Source organism: Zootoca vivipara, chromosome 3 (genome assembly GCF_963506605.1).
Source record: "Zootoca vivipara chromosome 3, rZooViv1.1, whole genome shotgun sequence".
Taxonomy (NCBI): Eukaryota; Metazoa; Chordata; class Lepidosauria; order Squamata; family Lacertidae; genus Zootoca; species Zootoca vivipara.
This window is the reverse complement of record NC_083278.1, coordinates 119675174-119691268: the sequence shown is the minus strand read 5'-3', so window position 1 is coordinate 119691268 and position 16095 is coordinate 119675174. Positions and strand designations below refer to the sequence as shown.

The 16095-nt window shown below is 50.1% G+C and overlaps 1 protein-coding gene across 5 annotated transcripts in view; it reads right to left on the bottom strand.

Annotated features, from left to right (window-relative positions):
- DNMT3A (DNA methyltransferase 3 alpha) overlaps window positions 1–16095 on the bottom strand; it is an 87892-nt gene that overhangs the window by 63691 nt on the left and 8106 nt on the right. For 4 of the 5 annotated variants that reach the window (XM_035110749.2, XM_035110753.2, XM_035110751.2 and 1 more), the window contains exons 2-3: window positions 10750–10969; window positions 1619–1726 (exon numbers count right to left, since the gene is read on the bottom strand). In XM_035110749.2, the coding sequence (XP_034966640.1) occupies window positions 1619–1726; window positions 10750–10818 (177 nt within the window). In that variant the 5' untranslated portion in view covers window positions 10819–10969. The remainder of the gene's footprint in view (window positions 1–1618; window positions 1727–10749; window positions 10970–16095) is intronic. The other variant, XM_035110750.2, reaches the window with a different exon arrangement.

Here is a 16095-nt window from a genome sequence, read left to right as displayed (position 1 = left end):
GCAGACAGATGAGACACCGAGAAGTACAGCGTTCGAAGGCCCCCCCCCAAAGTCACCTAGTCCAGCCCTCTGCAAGGCAGGAACCGCAACTGACGAATCCCCCTCCCATCTGGCAAAAGAAATTCCTGCACAGAAGAAACCCCCAGGGCCATTTCCACAGCCAGGGGAGCCAGCACTGAGAAGGCTCCGTCCTCGGGAGACGCCAGCCTAACTTCCAAAAGAGATCTCAGCACTTGGACTTCTTTGTGGGGGAGAAGGGGGTCTTCAAGCCATTCCTCTTACAAAGGGAGTCCCCCTGGGGAGACTGTGCGGGTCAAAAGGGGCGCTGCTAACCTTGCCCAACGAGGAAACCATCGGGCAACAGTGGAATCCCGTGTGCCTGGCGGTGTCTACGGGGAAAGCGTCTCGCAGACGGCGCCTCTCCTGAACTCCAGCTTACGAGGCCAAGAATGTGAAGCTCCTTCCCTAGAAGCAGCCGAGGCGTCCAAAACCGCGCCTTCCACATCACCTGGAGGAGCGGATTCACTGGAGCATTTGTGCGCTTTGCCAGAGGTGACGGGCATGTCTGCGCATGCCCACGCTTCCAGAGAGGCCTGTCGCCGGGAGGGGTGTGCTTTGCAACAGGAGAGGGCAGGGCAGGAAAGCACATGTGGATCTGCGGCTCTCAAGAATGCGGGACTTTCTCAAACTGGTGTTTCCTTCCTTCCATGGTCTGGTCTCTGCACCATAGAATCATAGAGTTGGAAGAGACCACAAGGGCCATCCAGTCCAACCCAGGAAACACCATCAAAGCATTCTTGACATATGCCTGTCAAGCCTCTGCTTAAAGACCTCCAAAGAAGGAGACTCCACCACACTCCTTGGTAGCAAATTCCACTGCCGAACAGCTCTTACTGTTAGGAAGTTCTTCCTAATGTTTAGGTGGAATTTTCTTTCTTGAAGTTTGAATCCATTGCTCCGTGTCCGCTTCTCTGGAGCAGCAGAAAACAACCTTTCTCCCTCCTCCATATGACATCCTTTCATATATTTGAGCATGGCTATCATATCACCCCTTAACCTTCTCTTCTCCAGGCTAAACATACCCAGCTCCCTAAGCCGTTCCTCATAAGGCATCGTTTCCAGGCCTTTGACCATTCTGGTTGCCCTCTTCTGAGCACGTTCCAGCTTGTCAGTATCCTTCTTGAACTGTGGTGCCCAGAACTGGACACAGTACTCCAGGTGAGGTCTGACCAGAGCAGAATACAGTGGTACTATTACTTCCCTAGATCTAGATGCTATACTCCTATTGATGCAGCCCAGAATTGCATTGGCTTTTTTAGCTGCCCTGATTCTCCGCTGCTCTCAGAACCGGGAGATGAAATTCCAGGCACCCAGCTCCCCTGCTGTGTAACTCGGCCAATGCCACCTCCCGGTCCCGTGCCCAGCAAACACTGGCAGGATCCTTCCCCAAGAGGAGGCACACAAAACCTGCTCCACAGAGGCTTCTGCCTTCTGCCAGCCCCGGGCACCATGCCTAGGCTGGCATTTATGGGAACCCGCAAGCGCAAGAGGTCCGTCTGTGCCCGTCTCTCACCCCGTCATCCTCGCCCCCCAACGGCTCCTGGGACCCCCCACTCACCACTGGCTGCCTGCGCTTCCTTCCGGGACGGCCTGCTTTCCTGGCGGGGATCCCTGCGTCTGGCCTCTCCGCCTTGCTGCGGTTCTCATCAGGGTCCTCTTCACCCTGCTGGAGAGAAGGAGGGAGAGAGGGGGGGGGTCACCACAGGTAGGAGCGGAGATTCCAAAAGACCAGAAGAAATGGTTCATGTATGCTGCAATGGCTGACCGGATACTACAGTATTAGCCCAAAGATGCAAAAAGGAAGGCGTCCCGACCAGAGAAGACCAAGTTAATGAACTAGGCGGAAATGGCAAAACCGGGATCGGAGTGAAGTAGCAGTGGAAGAAGATTGGAAGAAATTTAAAATTTATTTAAAGAATAAACGGATAATAGATTAGAATTAGTGGAAGTGAGGGAGGTAAAATAGAGGTTGTAGATAATACAATGGTGTGAAGTAAGTATTGATAGAAGTTAAGGACAATTTAATTAAGAAGTAAGATCTAGATAGAATATAAAAGGATAAGATATAAAAGATTAAAGAATTAAGGTATAGTTAAAGTAATCATTAGAATCTATATAAGATTACCTATATAAGATAATTAGAATCTATATAAGATTTAGAGTTTACTACGGAGGATATGTAAAGAATCGCAGGAGGTGGAATGAGGAAGTCAATAGATTGGAAATAAGGGTTATAGTTAGAATTTTTGTTTTTGCATTTTTTCTTTCTTTGTATTCTTGTTTTTTCTTTTTAATGTTTTGTAATTTTCCTAGTGTGTTTTGTATTTTTGTATGTTTTGCTGTTTGAGAAAATCTTTAATAAATACATTTTTTTAAAAAAGAAATGGCAAAACTAACTGGAAAGCTCAGAAATGAAGATGACAAGAATTTTTTTAAAAGAACGGGAAATGTTCAAATGATGTATCTGCAAAAGAATTGCAAAAAGGTTAATACATTGGCAGGATTTTAAGAATACTTGTAATTTTTAGAGATAGTATAGGAAATTTGAGGTAAAAAATAATTTGCAATGGAAATGATAGGCAGATGAAAAGAAAATTTAAGGAATTGGGGGGATCACAGGATTCGGAGAATCCAATTTTATGGATTTGATATTGTTTTTGTGTATATTTTTCTTTGTTTGCTGTTGCTGTTGTATTTGTTATTGTTTGTTTTTATTTTTGTTACTTTTGAAAAAACTGAATAATTTTTTTAAAAAAAAGAGAGATTAGCCCTCAGGGGCACAAACACACACACTTATCCTGCCACACCAGGTGTTTTTTTTGGAGAGGGGAGAGAAAGTTAAGAGGTAACATTCTAAATATTGAAATTGCACTATTCACAAGATCAAAGGGGGGGAGACATTCAACTGGCACCAACTAGAAAGATCAACAAAGGGCATGTTTTTCATGGAATCACAGAATTGTAGCGTTTGAAGGGACCACCAAGGATCATCTAGTCCAGCTCATGTCAATGAAGGAATTTGAATCAAATCCTATTTTTCTCAGCCCTTGCTAGTGCACTGCTTTACAGCCACACCTCGAGTTAGGTTCATGTTGTGTCTTTTCGGCTTGTGAATGCGGCAAACCCGGAAGTGTTCTGCACATGTGCAGAAGCGCTGTATCGTGCTCTGCGCTTGTGCAGAAGCGCCGCTCTAGTTGCGGACTTTTCAGGGTCTAGTTGCGGACTTTTCAGACTGGACTGTCTCGCCAGAGTGGTGCATGCTCTAGTTATCTCCCGTTTGGACTACTGTAATGCGCTCTACGTGGGGCTTCCTTTGAAGCTGACCCGGAAACTACAACTAACCCAGAATGCAGCAGCTAGACTGGTGACCTGGAGCAGCCGCCGAGACCACATAACACTGGTCCTGAAAGACCTACATTGGCTCCCACTACGTTTCCGAGCACAGTTCAAAGTGTTGGTGTTGACATTTAAAGTCCTAAACGGCCTCGGATCAGTATACCTGAAGGAGCGTCTCCACCCCCATCGTTCTGCCCGGACACTGAGATTCTGTGTCCAGGGCTGTTTACCAGCTCCATCTGGTACGCAGGTGAGACCCTACCTGCCCGCAGACTGTCTTGCCAGAGTGGTCTCGCTTGGACTACTGCAATGCGCTCTACGTGGGGGTACCTTTGAAGGTAACCTGGAACTACAACTAATCCAGAATGCGGCAGCTAGACTGGTGACTGGGAGTGGCCCCCAAGACCACATAACACCGGTCTTGAAAGACCGACATTGGCTCCAGTACGCTTCCGAGCACAGTTCAAAGTGTTGGTGCTGACCTTGAAAGCCCTAAACGGCCTTGGCCCAGTAGATGTGAAGGAGCGTCTCCATGTTCAGCCCGGACACTGAGGTCCAGCTCCAAGGGCCTTCTGGTGGTTCCCTCATTGCGAGAAGCAAAGTTACAGGGAACCAGGCAGAGAGCCTCCTTGGTGGTGGCGCCCGCCCTATGGAACACCCTCCCATCAGATGTCAAAGGCATAAACAACTATCTGACGTTCAGAAGCCATCTGAAGGCAGCCCTGTTTAGGGAAGCTTTTAATAGCTGGTGAATTATTGTATTTTAATGGAAGCCGCCCAGAGTGGCTGGGGAAACACAGACAGATGGGTGGGGTACGAATAAAATATTATTATTATTATTATTATTATTATTATTATTATTATTATTATTATTATTGCCACCTGGAAGGCGTTAAAAGATGATGGGGCAAATTCATGGAGGAGGGAAAGGCTCTGGGTGGCTCGGCTCGGCCTCCCCAGTCAGAGGCAGCCGGGCTTTGGACCCCCAGTTGTTGGAGGCCACAGGAGGAGAGAGGATCCTGCTTGCAAGCTGGTGCCAAACATCTTGCTCTGCTTTCCTTTGGACCCCCCACCAGTGAGGCCAAGAGGGAGGGTCTTGTCGCCTGGGCAGCCCAGGACCTCCAGACATGCTTCCCAGGCCTGTGGTGCTAATGCAGCAGTTTGACTTCACCCCCAAAGGCATACAGTGGTACCTCGGTTTGCAAATGCAATCCGTTCCGCAGAGGCGTTCGCTCGCCGAAGGCACGCTTTGAGCGTGCGCGAAGCGCCGATAGAGCACAACTATGCAGATCGCATCTGCGCATCCGACGCCGCGGAACCTGGATGTAAACACTTCTGGCTCTGCGGCGTTTGTAAACGGAGGTTTTCGTAAACGGAGGTTCCACTGGACTCCATTCTCTCTCGAGACAGGCAGGTGCCCTAGAAGATGGACAGGAAGAGAAGACGCTTCCTTGGGGGACAAGACGCAGCCTGAAGGCCTTTGAATCCGACACCCAGACGAGCCAAGCAGGTGGGTTGTTATGTGACCCCAGGGCAAAGTCAGGAAGCACCTCTTCCCCTGTGCAGCGAGGCTCCTCCCTCCGGCCGGCTCGGATCAGGTCCGCCCCGCTATAAATCAAGCTGCTCCACCTGTGCCTCAGGTGCAGCAAGCCACCTGGCTGCCTGCAAAGCCCCCGGGGGCCCCTTCCAACTCGCCCCAGCGTCCCCGCCTCCCTCCTGCTGCTCCTGCCAAACAACTCCAGGGGAAACTCCCTTGTTCAGGGGGGGGCAGGGGAACAGCCTCACCCCCCCCCCGAGGGCAGGATTCTCCTGCAGAAACACGGCTGGGCAGCAGGCAGCAAGTGATGGAAACAGCCTACGGGAGCCGAGGGTGCTGGAACGCCTCTGGGGCAGCTAGGCCAACACTGAAGACTTAAGGATGGCCAGGATACTGGAGGGACGCTCCCTCCTTCCCCTTTTCCCAGAGGCCCTGCCACAGGGACCCCCACCAGCCAAAGCTGAGCTTGGCAACGTCTTGTTCCCAGTGCTCTGGCTTGGAGATTTCCCCTTCATAGCCTCTCTGGCTTGTTGGGGGGGGTAGGTTGCCCCTCCTGACCGTACCTGCCTCCCCGTGGGACTTGGCATGTCAATAATATAAGTGCAGCCCTGCCGGATCAGGCCTGGGGCCCATCTAGTCCAGGATCCTATTTTCACAGGTGCTTCAATTGGAAATTTTCAAGCGGGACTTTAACACAAGAGCCATTTCCAGCAACTGGGATTCAGACGCATCGCTGCCTCTGACTGGGGAGGCAGAGTGGAGCCATCCTGGTTCGTAGCCATCAATATCCCTCTCTTCCCCCTCCCTGAACTTGCCTGATCCTCTTTCAAAGCCACCCTTCCACGCTGTTGCCCATCTCTGCCTCCTGCTGAAGCTCCCAAATTATTTGAATTCCTTAACTTCTTCAGCTCATAGATATGCCTTTATAAAGGCAAGATTCAACACCTTCCCATCGAACGTGCTGAGAAATAGATTTTCCAATGGACAGATATCGCTCTTATGTGATTGTAATTGTGGGGCCACCGGAATCGTTGCATCACATAATCCTCGATTGTGCTCTTCACTCATCGGCCAGGAGAAAGTTTCTTGCTCCATATCTAAAGGGAATCGCCGATGATTCGAATGAAGCCAAACTGAGATATCTACTAAATGATGAAGACCCCTTAAGATCACTCACGGTTGCCAGATTCCTGATCAGCGTCCTATCCCTAAAGAAGAAAAATGGACTCCTGTGCGGCTCGGATAACCCTTTTAAACCATGATTTATGTTTTAGGATGTAATTAGGTGATATCAACATTGATGTCTTTTATTAATTTATGAGCAGAGGGCGATGTTTATGTTGCAAATTTACTGTATTGTATGTTGTTGGTTTTTTGTTTTTGTTTTGTTTGTTTTTTGTAGTTTTTGGCTGTTTTAAATTTGGAGGTTTAAGTACATATATGTTGGTATGGGAAATTGTTGTGTGATGGGCCAATGGCCGTAAGAAAGATCAATCAATCAATCTGCCTCCTGCTGCAGGGAGTTCCCTAGTTTGGCTGGGTTTTGACTGTGTTGCTGGAAACCACAGAGGCGAAGGAAGGGGCTCTTGTGTTCAAGTCCTGCTTGCTTCCATCCTGGCTAGGAGTCGAGCAGAGCTTTATTTACTGCAAACTTATTTCTGGAACTTTTTGTTTCTCATAGTTCATCCTTGCAAGTCACGTTGACCAGGTTTTCGCCGAGAAAGCAGGGCAAAGAAACAAAAAAAATTCAGGTGCCTCTGTTCCTTGCACCACTTGAACTTTTAAATCGGAAGTTGATTTATTTCCTGTCTTCCCCATGTGACATTGTGCGGCAGAAGGGGGAAGCGTCTTTGAAGACCACGCCGAAATTTCCACTGGTTCAACGCGCTGCAGGTCAATGAGAGGCGGACAGGTTCCTTTTGGAAGATGGGCTTTCAGTTTTGACGCAACCCCCGCCTATTCCAAGCTCTGGTGCTGAGCTCCATGCCAGCCTTCCTCAAAATGATGCCCCCCCCCCACGTTTTGGATTCCAGTGCCAGCTGAGGAAGGCATTAAAACATCAGAAGAGCCTGCTGGATGAGGCCACGGCCCATCTAGTCCTGCCTCCTGTTCTCACACAGGCCAAATACCTGTAAGAACCAAGGAATCTAGATAGACTGCCTCTGAGCTTGGAGGCTCCATAACATGAGGAAAGCCTGCTGGATCAGGCCAGTGGCCCATCTAGTCCAGCATCCTGTTCTCACAGTGGCCAGCCAAATGCCCCTTATTTTATTTTCATAAAATTTGCATACTTCATACTACTTTGCATACTACGGATCTTCATCCGTAGATCTCAAGGCAATTCACGGCATAAAAATCATGGGAACCTTCAGGCCAGACCTGGGCAAAAGAGAATCACTCCTCTCTCCTGTGGTTTCCAGAAGGATTGCCATCCTGTCTGGGAACCATCAATATCCCTCTCTTCTTCCATCAATTGGTCTCATCCTCTTTTCAAGCCCTCGAGGTCCTGCGGGAGGGAGTTCCACAGTTCCAACGATGCGCTGCGGGGAAAAGTTCTCTCTTTCCTCTGTCCTGAATCTTCCAATGGATGCGCACAAGTTCTGCTGTGCTCAGAGAGGGAGAATGTGGGGGGGCACACGCACTGGCGCACGCATGCAGTGGAAACACAAAACCCCGTTTCAGGTATCACCTAGGAAAGGCGCCCGAGAGACTGTGGTGGAGAACAGGGGAGGGAGGACCAGGCCAAAACCTGCAGGGAGCCCTCTGCACGAGCCCTGGAGCCTCCCTCGCAGCTTGATGCCCGGCCTTAGCGGGCTCCTGCGCCAGGGTGACAGAGAACAGCGCAAGCGGCAGACCTGCAGGATGGGTGCCAGTCCCTGGATGGTCCTCAGCAGCAGCAGCAGCACCTGAAGGCTGCCCCTTTAGGGCTTTCCAGGTGTGGGGGCTGCAAGAGAGCCTGAAGCCGTGAACCGAGCCGTAGGGAAAACCCCACGGACACGGACTCAGAGAGCCTCCCTCACCCGGGGAGCAGAGCCACCCTGAGTCAGTCCCGGCACAAGCCAGGCTCTGCCAGCTGGCTCCCAGCCCTCCGGTGCAAAAACAGGTCTCTTTCTCTCGCTCCGGTTTCCTTGATCCTGGAACTCCTCACCTGTATCCCCCCCCCCACATACATGACAGCTTTCCCTCTCTCGGTTCTCCTCTCCAAATGCTTTCCTATTCCAAACTGGCACCTACACATGCCACATAAGACCCCCCTTCTGCACTTGTAAGAACACAGATCTTCCTGTGTGGCAGCATCTCCACTTTGGAACTCCCCGCCTCTTGATATCAGGCAGGAGGCCTTGGCCACCCTCTGCTTGGCACCTGCTGAAAGCATCCGTGTTGAGACAAGCCTGTCCAGACATTCAGGAAGAGGATGAGCATTTTCATCTGTTTCAAGTCCATTGTTATTTTAATTTCGCTCGGGGAAAGGTTTCTTGATAATGTTAATGCTTTCTGTGAACCACTTTGAGGTTTTTGGGTCTTTCCCCCCCCTTTTTTAACCAATCAGTAGTATATAAATTGTATGAAATAAAACATAGTATTTTTAGTTGCCAGTTTCAAAGATTGTACAGTAACTGCTTTTTTGATACAGGTAGGTAGCCGTGTTGGTCTGAGTCGAAGCAAAATTAAAAAAAAATCTTCAGTAGCACCTTAAAGACCAACTAAGTTTTTATTTTGGTATGAGCTTTCGTATTTTGGTATGAGCTTTTACCAAGATAAAAACTTAGTTGGTCTTTAAGGTGCTACTGAAGGGATTTTTTAAAAAAAATGTTTAATCTTTATTAAGTTTAAAATCAATATAAAACAAAACAATTCTCTAAAATAAAAGCAAAATCAATACATACATAGATAATCATACAAATTCAAACAAAGCTTACTCCATCTTCTCAAATATATCGTCAACTTGTCTTATATATCTTCCATTCTGTCTTCACATCTTCTTTTGTAATTCGACTTCCCCTTCTCTTCTATCCTGACTATAAAATTGTTTATCCTCCTACTGCTTACATTAGCTTTCCTCCTTGGAATACTACAAAATATTGGTTCTTTTAAGTATACTCCAAATTTTCCCCAATTATCAATAAATTTTTTATTGGAACCGCCCCTAATTGAATTCGTCAATCTCGCTAAATCAATATAACCGATTAATTTCTCTTGCCAATCTCTAATAGTGGGTACTTCCTTACTTTTCCATAATTTTGCAATTAAAATTCTCGCCGCCGCTACCGAGTATAAAAATATCTTTTCATCTTTTTTTGCCACTTCCTCTTCAACCATTCCTAATAGGAAAGATTCTGGAGTCTTCTTTATGTTGTATTTAAATATTTTCTTTAACTCTTCTAACACTCCATTCCAGAAAGGTTTAATTTTTGGGCACTGCCACCAGATATGTAGGAACGTACCTACTTCTCTGAAGGGATTTTTTTATTTTGCTTTTTTGATGTGTTGTTAATTATAGCATATGGTTTCTGCTGTACTTAACAATGTTTGCAAGGCGCTTTGGGATTCGTGTGAATGGAAGTGTCAGATAAATACAATGCGTCCATCAGTCTTCCCCCTCCCTGGGCCTTTCTGAGAACTCAAGCCAAGGCTGCTTCTAACATCCACAGGCTACCAGCCCCCTGACCCAGGCATTTGCCCACCTCTCATGAGAGATCCTCTCTCTTGCCCTGCAACCTGCCCCAGGGGCTCCCTCGGAGGACTCTGGCGCTGCAGAGGGTTGGACTAGATGAGACCTGGGGGTCTCTTCCAACTCTGAGGTCACCCACACACTTTTGGCTCGGCATTACAGTGGTACCTCGGTTTTCGAACAGCTTAGTTCATGAACAACTTGGAACCCAAACGCTGCAAAACCGGAAGTAGGTGTTCCGGTTTTCGAACTTTTTGTCGGAAGCCAAGCGTGCTCCGTTTTGAGTCCTCCTGTGTTTCCTGTTGCGCTGCTAATTTGCGCGGGGGGGGGGGGGGGAATTGTAATTCAGGTCTTCAGTTTCCGATTGCAGGTGATATTTGGAGCTTGTATTTGGTGCTTTTGTTTTTGCTATTTCTTTTGCGTTTTTTGTTTTGAGGCTTTTTCAGTTAATTTGTTTTTGTGACTGTGTGGGTCCCAGTTCAGCTACTGATTAATTGATTGATTGATTGTGTGACTGCGGAAATGGATAAAAGCCCCCCATCCAAACAATGACTATCATCAGTGCAGGTAAGAAAAAAAATTAGTTTTAATTTTTATCATCTACAATGCTGATTTATTTATTTGATAGTACAGTACATTGTTTATTTCTTTCATTTTAGGGATCAATGGTCTTATTAGATGGTAAAATTCATGTTAAATGGCTGTTTTAGGGGTTGCTTTTAGAAGCCTGGAATGGATTGATCTGTTTTGCATTCCTTTCTATGGGAAAGTGTGCCTTGGTTTTGGAACGCTTTGGTTTTTGGATCGGATTATGTTTGAGAAGCAAGACAAAGCCCTCTCTCTTCCTCCGCCTCCGCCACCCTCCAAGCCCAGGCTACTCCTTTACCCCACAGACAGCAATGCTGCCTGTCTCATTATCATAGAATCAAAGGAGCGAAAAGGCACACCCAAGGGTCATCTAGTCCAACCCCCCCAATGCAAGAATATTTCTGCTCGAACCTGTGACCATGAGATCCATAGACTGAGCTCTCCCGCAGGCTGCTACAGGCCCTGATGCCACCCTTCCCAAGCATAGCACGTACCCCCCCCCCTGATGCAGGGGATGGGGAACGCCAACCCCCCCGCACCCCCAGCCCCCACTTACCTTGTGAGCGTCGGCTGAATCCCGGTCAGCAGAGGGGCTTCTGGTGTCCACACCCCCATTGGACGGCATGGCGAGCGAAGCAGCAGGGGGAGGCAGGGGGGGCGGCAGGAGGAGGGTCCCCTTCAGGGGCTCAAGGGACAAAAGGCTTTGACGGGAACGGAAGAGCTGGCACGCAGAGGGGGCCCCTTTGCTGACGGATCCGTCCTAGTTTCCCTGCCACCTGCAAGGGCGAGACGAGAGGAGGCGGTGAGAGGGTGAGGCCCAGACCCACGGCAACAGGTGCTCACACACTGGGGCAAGGAGAGCCCCTCGCAGGCCCCCCGTGGGGGCAATCATTAACAGGCCACAGCCTTGACTCTGGCTAAGCTGGGGGGCCCAGTGCCCATCCCGCTTCCAATGTCCCCACCCAGCCCAGAGACCCCCACCCTCAGCACCCGTTGGTAGGGCAAGAGCGATGGGGTGGGGTGGGGTGGGGAAAACAGGCCTTGCCGCTGCAGAAAGTGCAATGGCGGCGGGGGGGGGGGGAGAGACTTCTAGGGCGGGGGGGGGGGGCATTCCATCTGCTGCTTCAAGGAGATTAGTCCTGAGTCTGGGACCCAAATCAACAGATTCAAACTACAAGGAAAAGGAGATTCAAACATCAGGAAGAACTTTCTGACAGTAAGAGCTGTTTGGCAATGGAACGGTCTCCCTCGGGAGATGGCGGGCTCTCCTTCCTTGGAGTTTGGAGGGCCATCTGTCAGAGATGCTTCAGCCGAGATTCCTGCATTGCAGGGGGTTGGACTAGATGACCCTTGGGGGTCCCTTCCAACTATGAGTCTATTAATCAGGAAGGAGCCAAATGCAACAGAGACCTCCAACGCAACCAGGGGAAGGACTCCGGAAATGGGTCCTCCCCCCCTCATCCCCGCCCCACACACAACGGTTGTGGTCTGCCCTCTGCCTGGGAATGCCAAAGGGCCGCAGGATGCAGCCCCTCTAGTGCCCAGCCCCCTGCCATAAAGGAACTTAACGCACAGCAAGGGACCCCAGACACAAGGGAAAGACGGAGAGGGAATCAGCCCTTCCCAGGCAGAAGGAACAAGATCTGACCCACACCTGACCCACAGCGGCACTCAATGCCCCCTGCAAGTGGGCAGGGATTGCCGATAAAGAATCTGAGCAGCCTCCCTTGGCCTGCCTCTTTCCCACTCCCAATTCACAGGCCAGCCCCGGCCAGCCCCCCAAGAAGGCTCAGGGCACCCAGCCCGCCCTGCTGCTCAGCTCTCAGTGTGGGGCTGATCTGGCTATGGGGAGCAGTGGCTCCGGAGAAGTTCCACTGCAGCATCTTTTGGGGGGGGGTTATAATATTTTATTTTATTTTATTTCAACCTTAACAGTTACATTTTGCTACTTAGTTCAACCTTAACAGTTACACTTTGCTACATTTTGCTAAAGAAGCTTTCTTTAGCGCCTCAGCCCTTGCTTTTCCCCCGCAGGACCAATTGCAGTCATCAGCAGTCGTTAACAGCCATCTACAGGTTTACCACTCCCATCAGCCCATCACCCATTCCCACCCACCCCCACCACCCTCTGTATATATATATATAGGGTCTGACACTTCTGTTTCTAGTGTATCTGAAGAAGTGTGCATGCACACGAAAGCTCATACCAAAATAAAAACTTAGTTGGTCTTTAAGGTGCTACTGAAGGAATTTTTTTTATTTTGCTACTCGTCAGTTATCACAAATTCCACAGTGCTAATGACTTTCTGCTCACCCACCCACAATGTTTGTAATCAACATTTCAGACAACTGCATTTTGTAATTCCACCAAATCCATTTTCATACTCTTTAACAGGTTTATTAATATTATTAATTAATATTAATATGTTCTGTTGTCCCCCCCCCCCCGCTGTGGAAAGTAACTTCATAAACAGACTAGAATCGTTTCCAGCGCTCCTTGAAGGATTCTAAATGTGTGTCTCTTATCAGGGCAGTCGGTTTTGCCATCTCTGCTTATTCCACACTACAGGACCTTCCGAAACATCGCCCTGCCCCCTTGGTCCCATAAACTCCTCCCCCTGCGCCCCCATACCCCATAAGAAGCATTATTCAGAACCGCAGACCCACCGAGGAAGACAAAAACCCATTGCAAACAGCAGCCATTTATTGCACGTCTATTCAAAATCTATGAATACACTCCCCCCAAAATGACGATCTTTTCAAAGCCCAATACACACTTATCCCTCCAGTGACCCCCTGCCATCCCCTCACCTCTTAGAACCCCCCCCCCCTAATCCCAGCATCCACTTTGGAAACCACTGGTCTAAAGGAAGCGCCCAAGAAAAAGGAAGAGGAGGCCCCCAAGGGACCCCCTCCTTTCCAAATCAGATGCAAAGAGGACCCCCCCACCCCGCTGCACCCCCCCCACAAGGAAACACAGCTTCTCTGGGAAAGAGCAACAGATATGGGGTTCCGTTTCCTTCAGCTCTCAAAGAGGAAGCCCCCTGCCAAAGAAGGAGCCATCAGAACTGCCCCATGGCCTGCCTGTGCCAAGCCCACCCCCCAACCCTCCTCATGGGAAAGGGTCCCAGCACAGGGCTAGGGCACCTAGACAGACTAATGGTCGTGACTCTGGATAAATCAGATTCCTGGGTGCTGAAAGCCTCCCCCCCCCACACTCAACAGCCCCCTCCCAAACAGGTTTGGGTCTGAGCATCTCACCTCCCCGCGGCCCCAGGATGTGGTCTCCTGCCTCTGCAAGGACCTTCGTCTTCGCACAGCCTCCAGGGCAAGGACCCCCTTTCTTGGCACTGCAACTCTGCCAAGCAGCTCAGCCTCAAGGAGTTGCATTGGGGGGGGGCACACACGAGGAAAAGGAGCCTTTTTGCACGACTCCCTCCCACGCAGAAGGCAGAGCTGCCAATCAGCCGGGTCTGCGAGGGAAGGAGGGGCGGGCGAGGATGGAGAGCACAAAGAGGGGCTCCCCATCTCAGGAGGGCCTTGGCCAGGTGCTTGAAAGCTCCCCCCACCTGGCCACATGGCAGCCCTACTAAGAGAGAGGGGGTCCCCCATCAAGGTGGCCCGCCCTCTGCCCTCCGCCCACCCCACACCCCTTGGCACAGCCCTTCTAAGCTCATGTGGTGAGAGGACTCAGCCTCCCCCAACTGGGCACAGGAATGCCAAAGCCAGAGGCAAACTTGGGCAAGGCTCAAATGCCAGGGAGAGCCTCTAGTCAGGCCCAGACTGTGGGGGGGGGCGGGGGGGCTACATGGCCTTTCCACAACTGAGTTAAGCCAGGCATTGATGGCACCCTGAGTTCAACAGGTGCAGTCAGTGGTCCAGCAGTTACGGAGTCTCGGGGGACAACAAAACCAGCCCCAATTTCAGGCCCTCCAACACACAAGTCCAGAAAACAGACCTGCTTCCCAAGGCTTAAAGCAGGATCACGCTCTCAAACCTGAGAATCAGAGTGGGAAGGGACCCCGAGGGTCATCTAGCCCAGCCCCCTGCAAGGCAGGAATCTCAGCTAAAGCATCCCTGGCAGGCGGCCATCCGACCTCTCTTTAAAACTCCTCCACCACCTCCCGAGGAAGACGGTTCCGCTGCCCAACAGCTCCCAATGGCACAAGGTTCTTCCGGAGGTTGAGTAGGAATCCACCTTTCTCGTCTCTTGAAGCCACTGGTTCGAGTCCGACCCTCCAGAGCAGGACCTAGACCAATGGATTGAAGTGACAAGAAAGGAGATTCCGACTCAGGAAGAACTTTGTGACAGCAGAAGGTTCGTACACATACAGACAAGTGCCAGGCGAAATGGCCTCCTGGGAAGTCGGGGCCACCAAAAGAGGTCTCTCATTCATTCATTCATTCATTCATTCATTGCTTGTTTCTTTGTTGCATTTATATCCCACTTTTCATGGTGCGCATACTTCTCCCCATTTTGACCTTACAACAACCCTGCAAAGTAGGCTAGTCTGAAAGGCAGTGAGTGACCCAGAGATCACCCAGTGAGCTTCATGGGAAAGCGGGTCTCGCCCAAGTCCTAGTCCAGCACTCTAACCACTACCCCACCCCACCCCACCACACAGGTGTCAACACTTTAGGCACCCCAGTGACTTCAGACTTTCAAGATTACCCTCCCCCCCTGCCCTGCCAACGGATGAACTTATTTTAGTATTTCGTACACCTCCTCCTGTTTTGCTTCCAGGGCTGTTTACATTTTAATAAAACAAAAACGCAAACCAGAATTATATTTAAAAAACCATAGCAGCCGCCAAAGTCACTTATGCCTTAAATAGCCCAAGCAGAGTAAAAATGTCTTTCTTTGCCTGCTGCCAGAAAAAACAGCCTGGCTGGTGCCTGCAGGATCCCACCAGCGAAAGGCTCCTGCCGAGAGGACCCTCCAGCCCCACCTTGCAGGGCAGGGGCACCCAAAGGGCAGATTGGAGGCAGAGCCTTGGTCTAGGGGCAGGCCCATGTGGGCAAGAGAGGGAAGTTGCCACTAGGCCTGCTGTCCTCAGGGCAGATCTCCCGCTTTTCTGTTCAGACCGCAAGCTGCGATTTGCTGCATTGCAAAGACTTGGAGCGGACGGCCCCTGGGATTCCTTCCCGCTCTGCAATTCTAGGAGATCCTGCCCAAATTGCGTGCAAGACAAGAAAACGCATCCAAAGTAAAATGTGTTCTGTCTGAAGTGTATTGAGTGTATCTGAAGAAGTGTGCATGCACACGAAAGCTCATACCAAAATAAAAACTTAGTTGGTCTTTAAGGTGCTACTGAAGGAATTTTTAAATTTTGTGTTCTGTCTTGTCACCGTTTCCAACCTCCTGCAAACATGTGCAGAGCAGCAGCCCAGGGAAGCTCTTGAACCCAGAGCAAGGACCAGGGCAAGGAGAAGAGGGAAGGTGTCAGATGAAGGGAAAGTGCAGGCGAAGAAGAGCAGAGTCTTCCTCCTCCGGCAAAGAGGTTGGGGCTGCCTTCAAGGAGGCCAGAGCACACTTCGCAGGAAGGCTTCGCAGGGAGACAAACGCACACACACACATTACGTAATATTATATTATATTATGTCGTGTGCACAGGACAGAAACAGTAAACAGTGGGGTCCAAAGACCAAGAGGAGCCAGAGGAGCCCCCCCTGCCACAGCCATTCATCCAAAGAAGAACGCAAGAGGCGGCTGCTGGAGGAGACCAAAGGGAGCTCACAAATACCCTTAAGAACCGAGGAATCGAGATAGACTGCCTCTGGACCTGGAGGTTCTATAAAAACATAAGACAAGACTGCTGGGTCCAGCCAAGGGCCCCTCTGGCTCAGGGTCCTGTTCTTGCAGGGGCCGGCCAGATGCATGAATGAAGAGGGCAACCAAAAT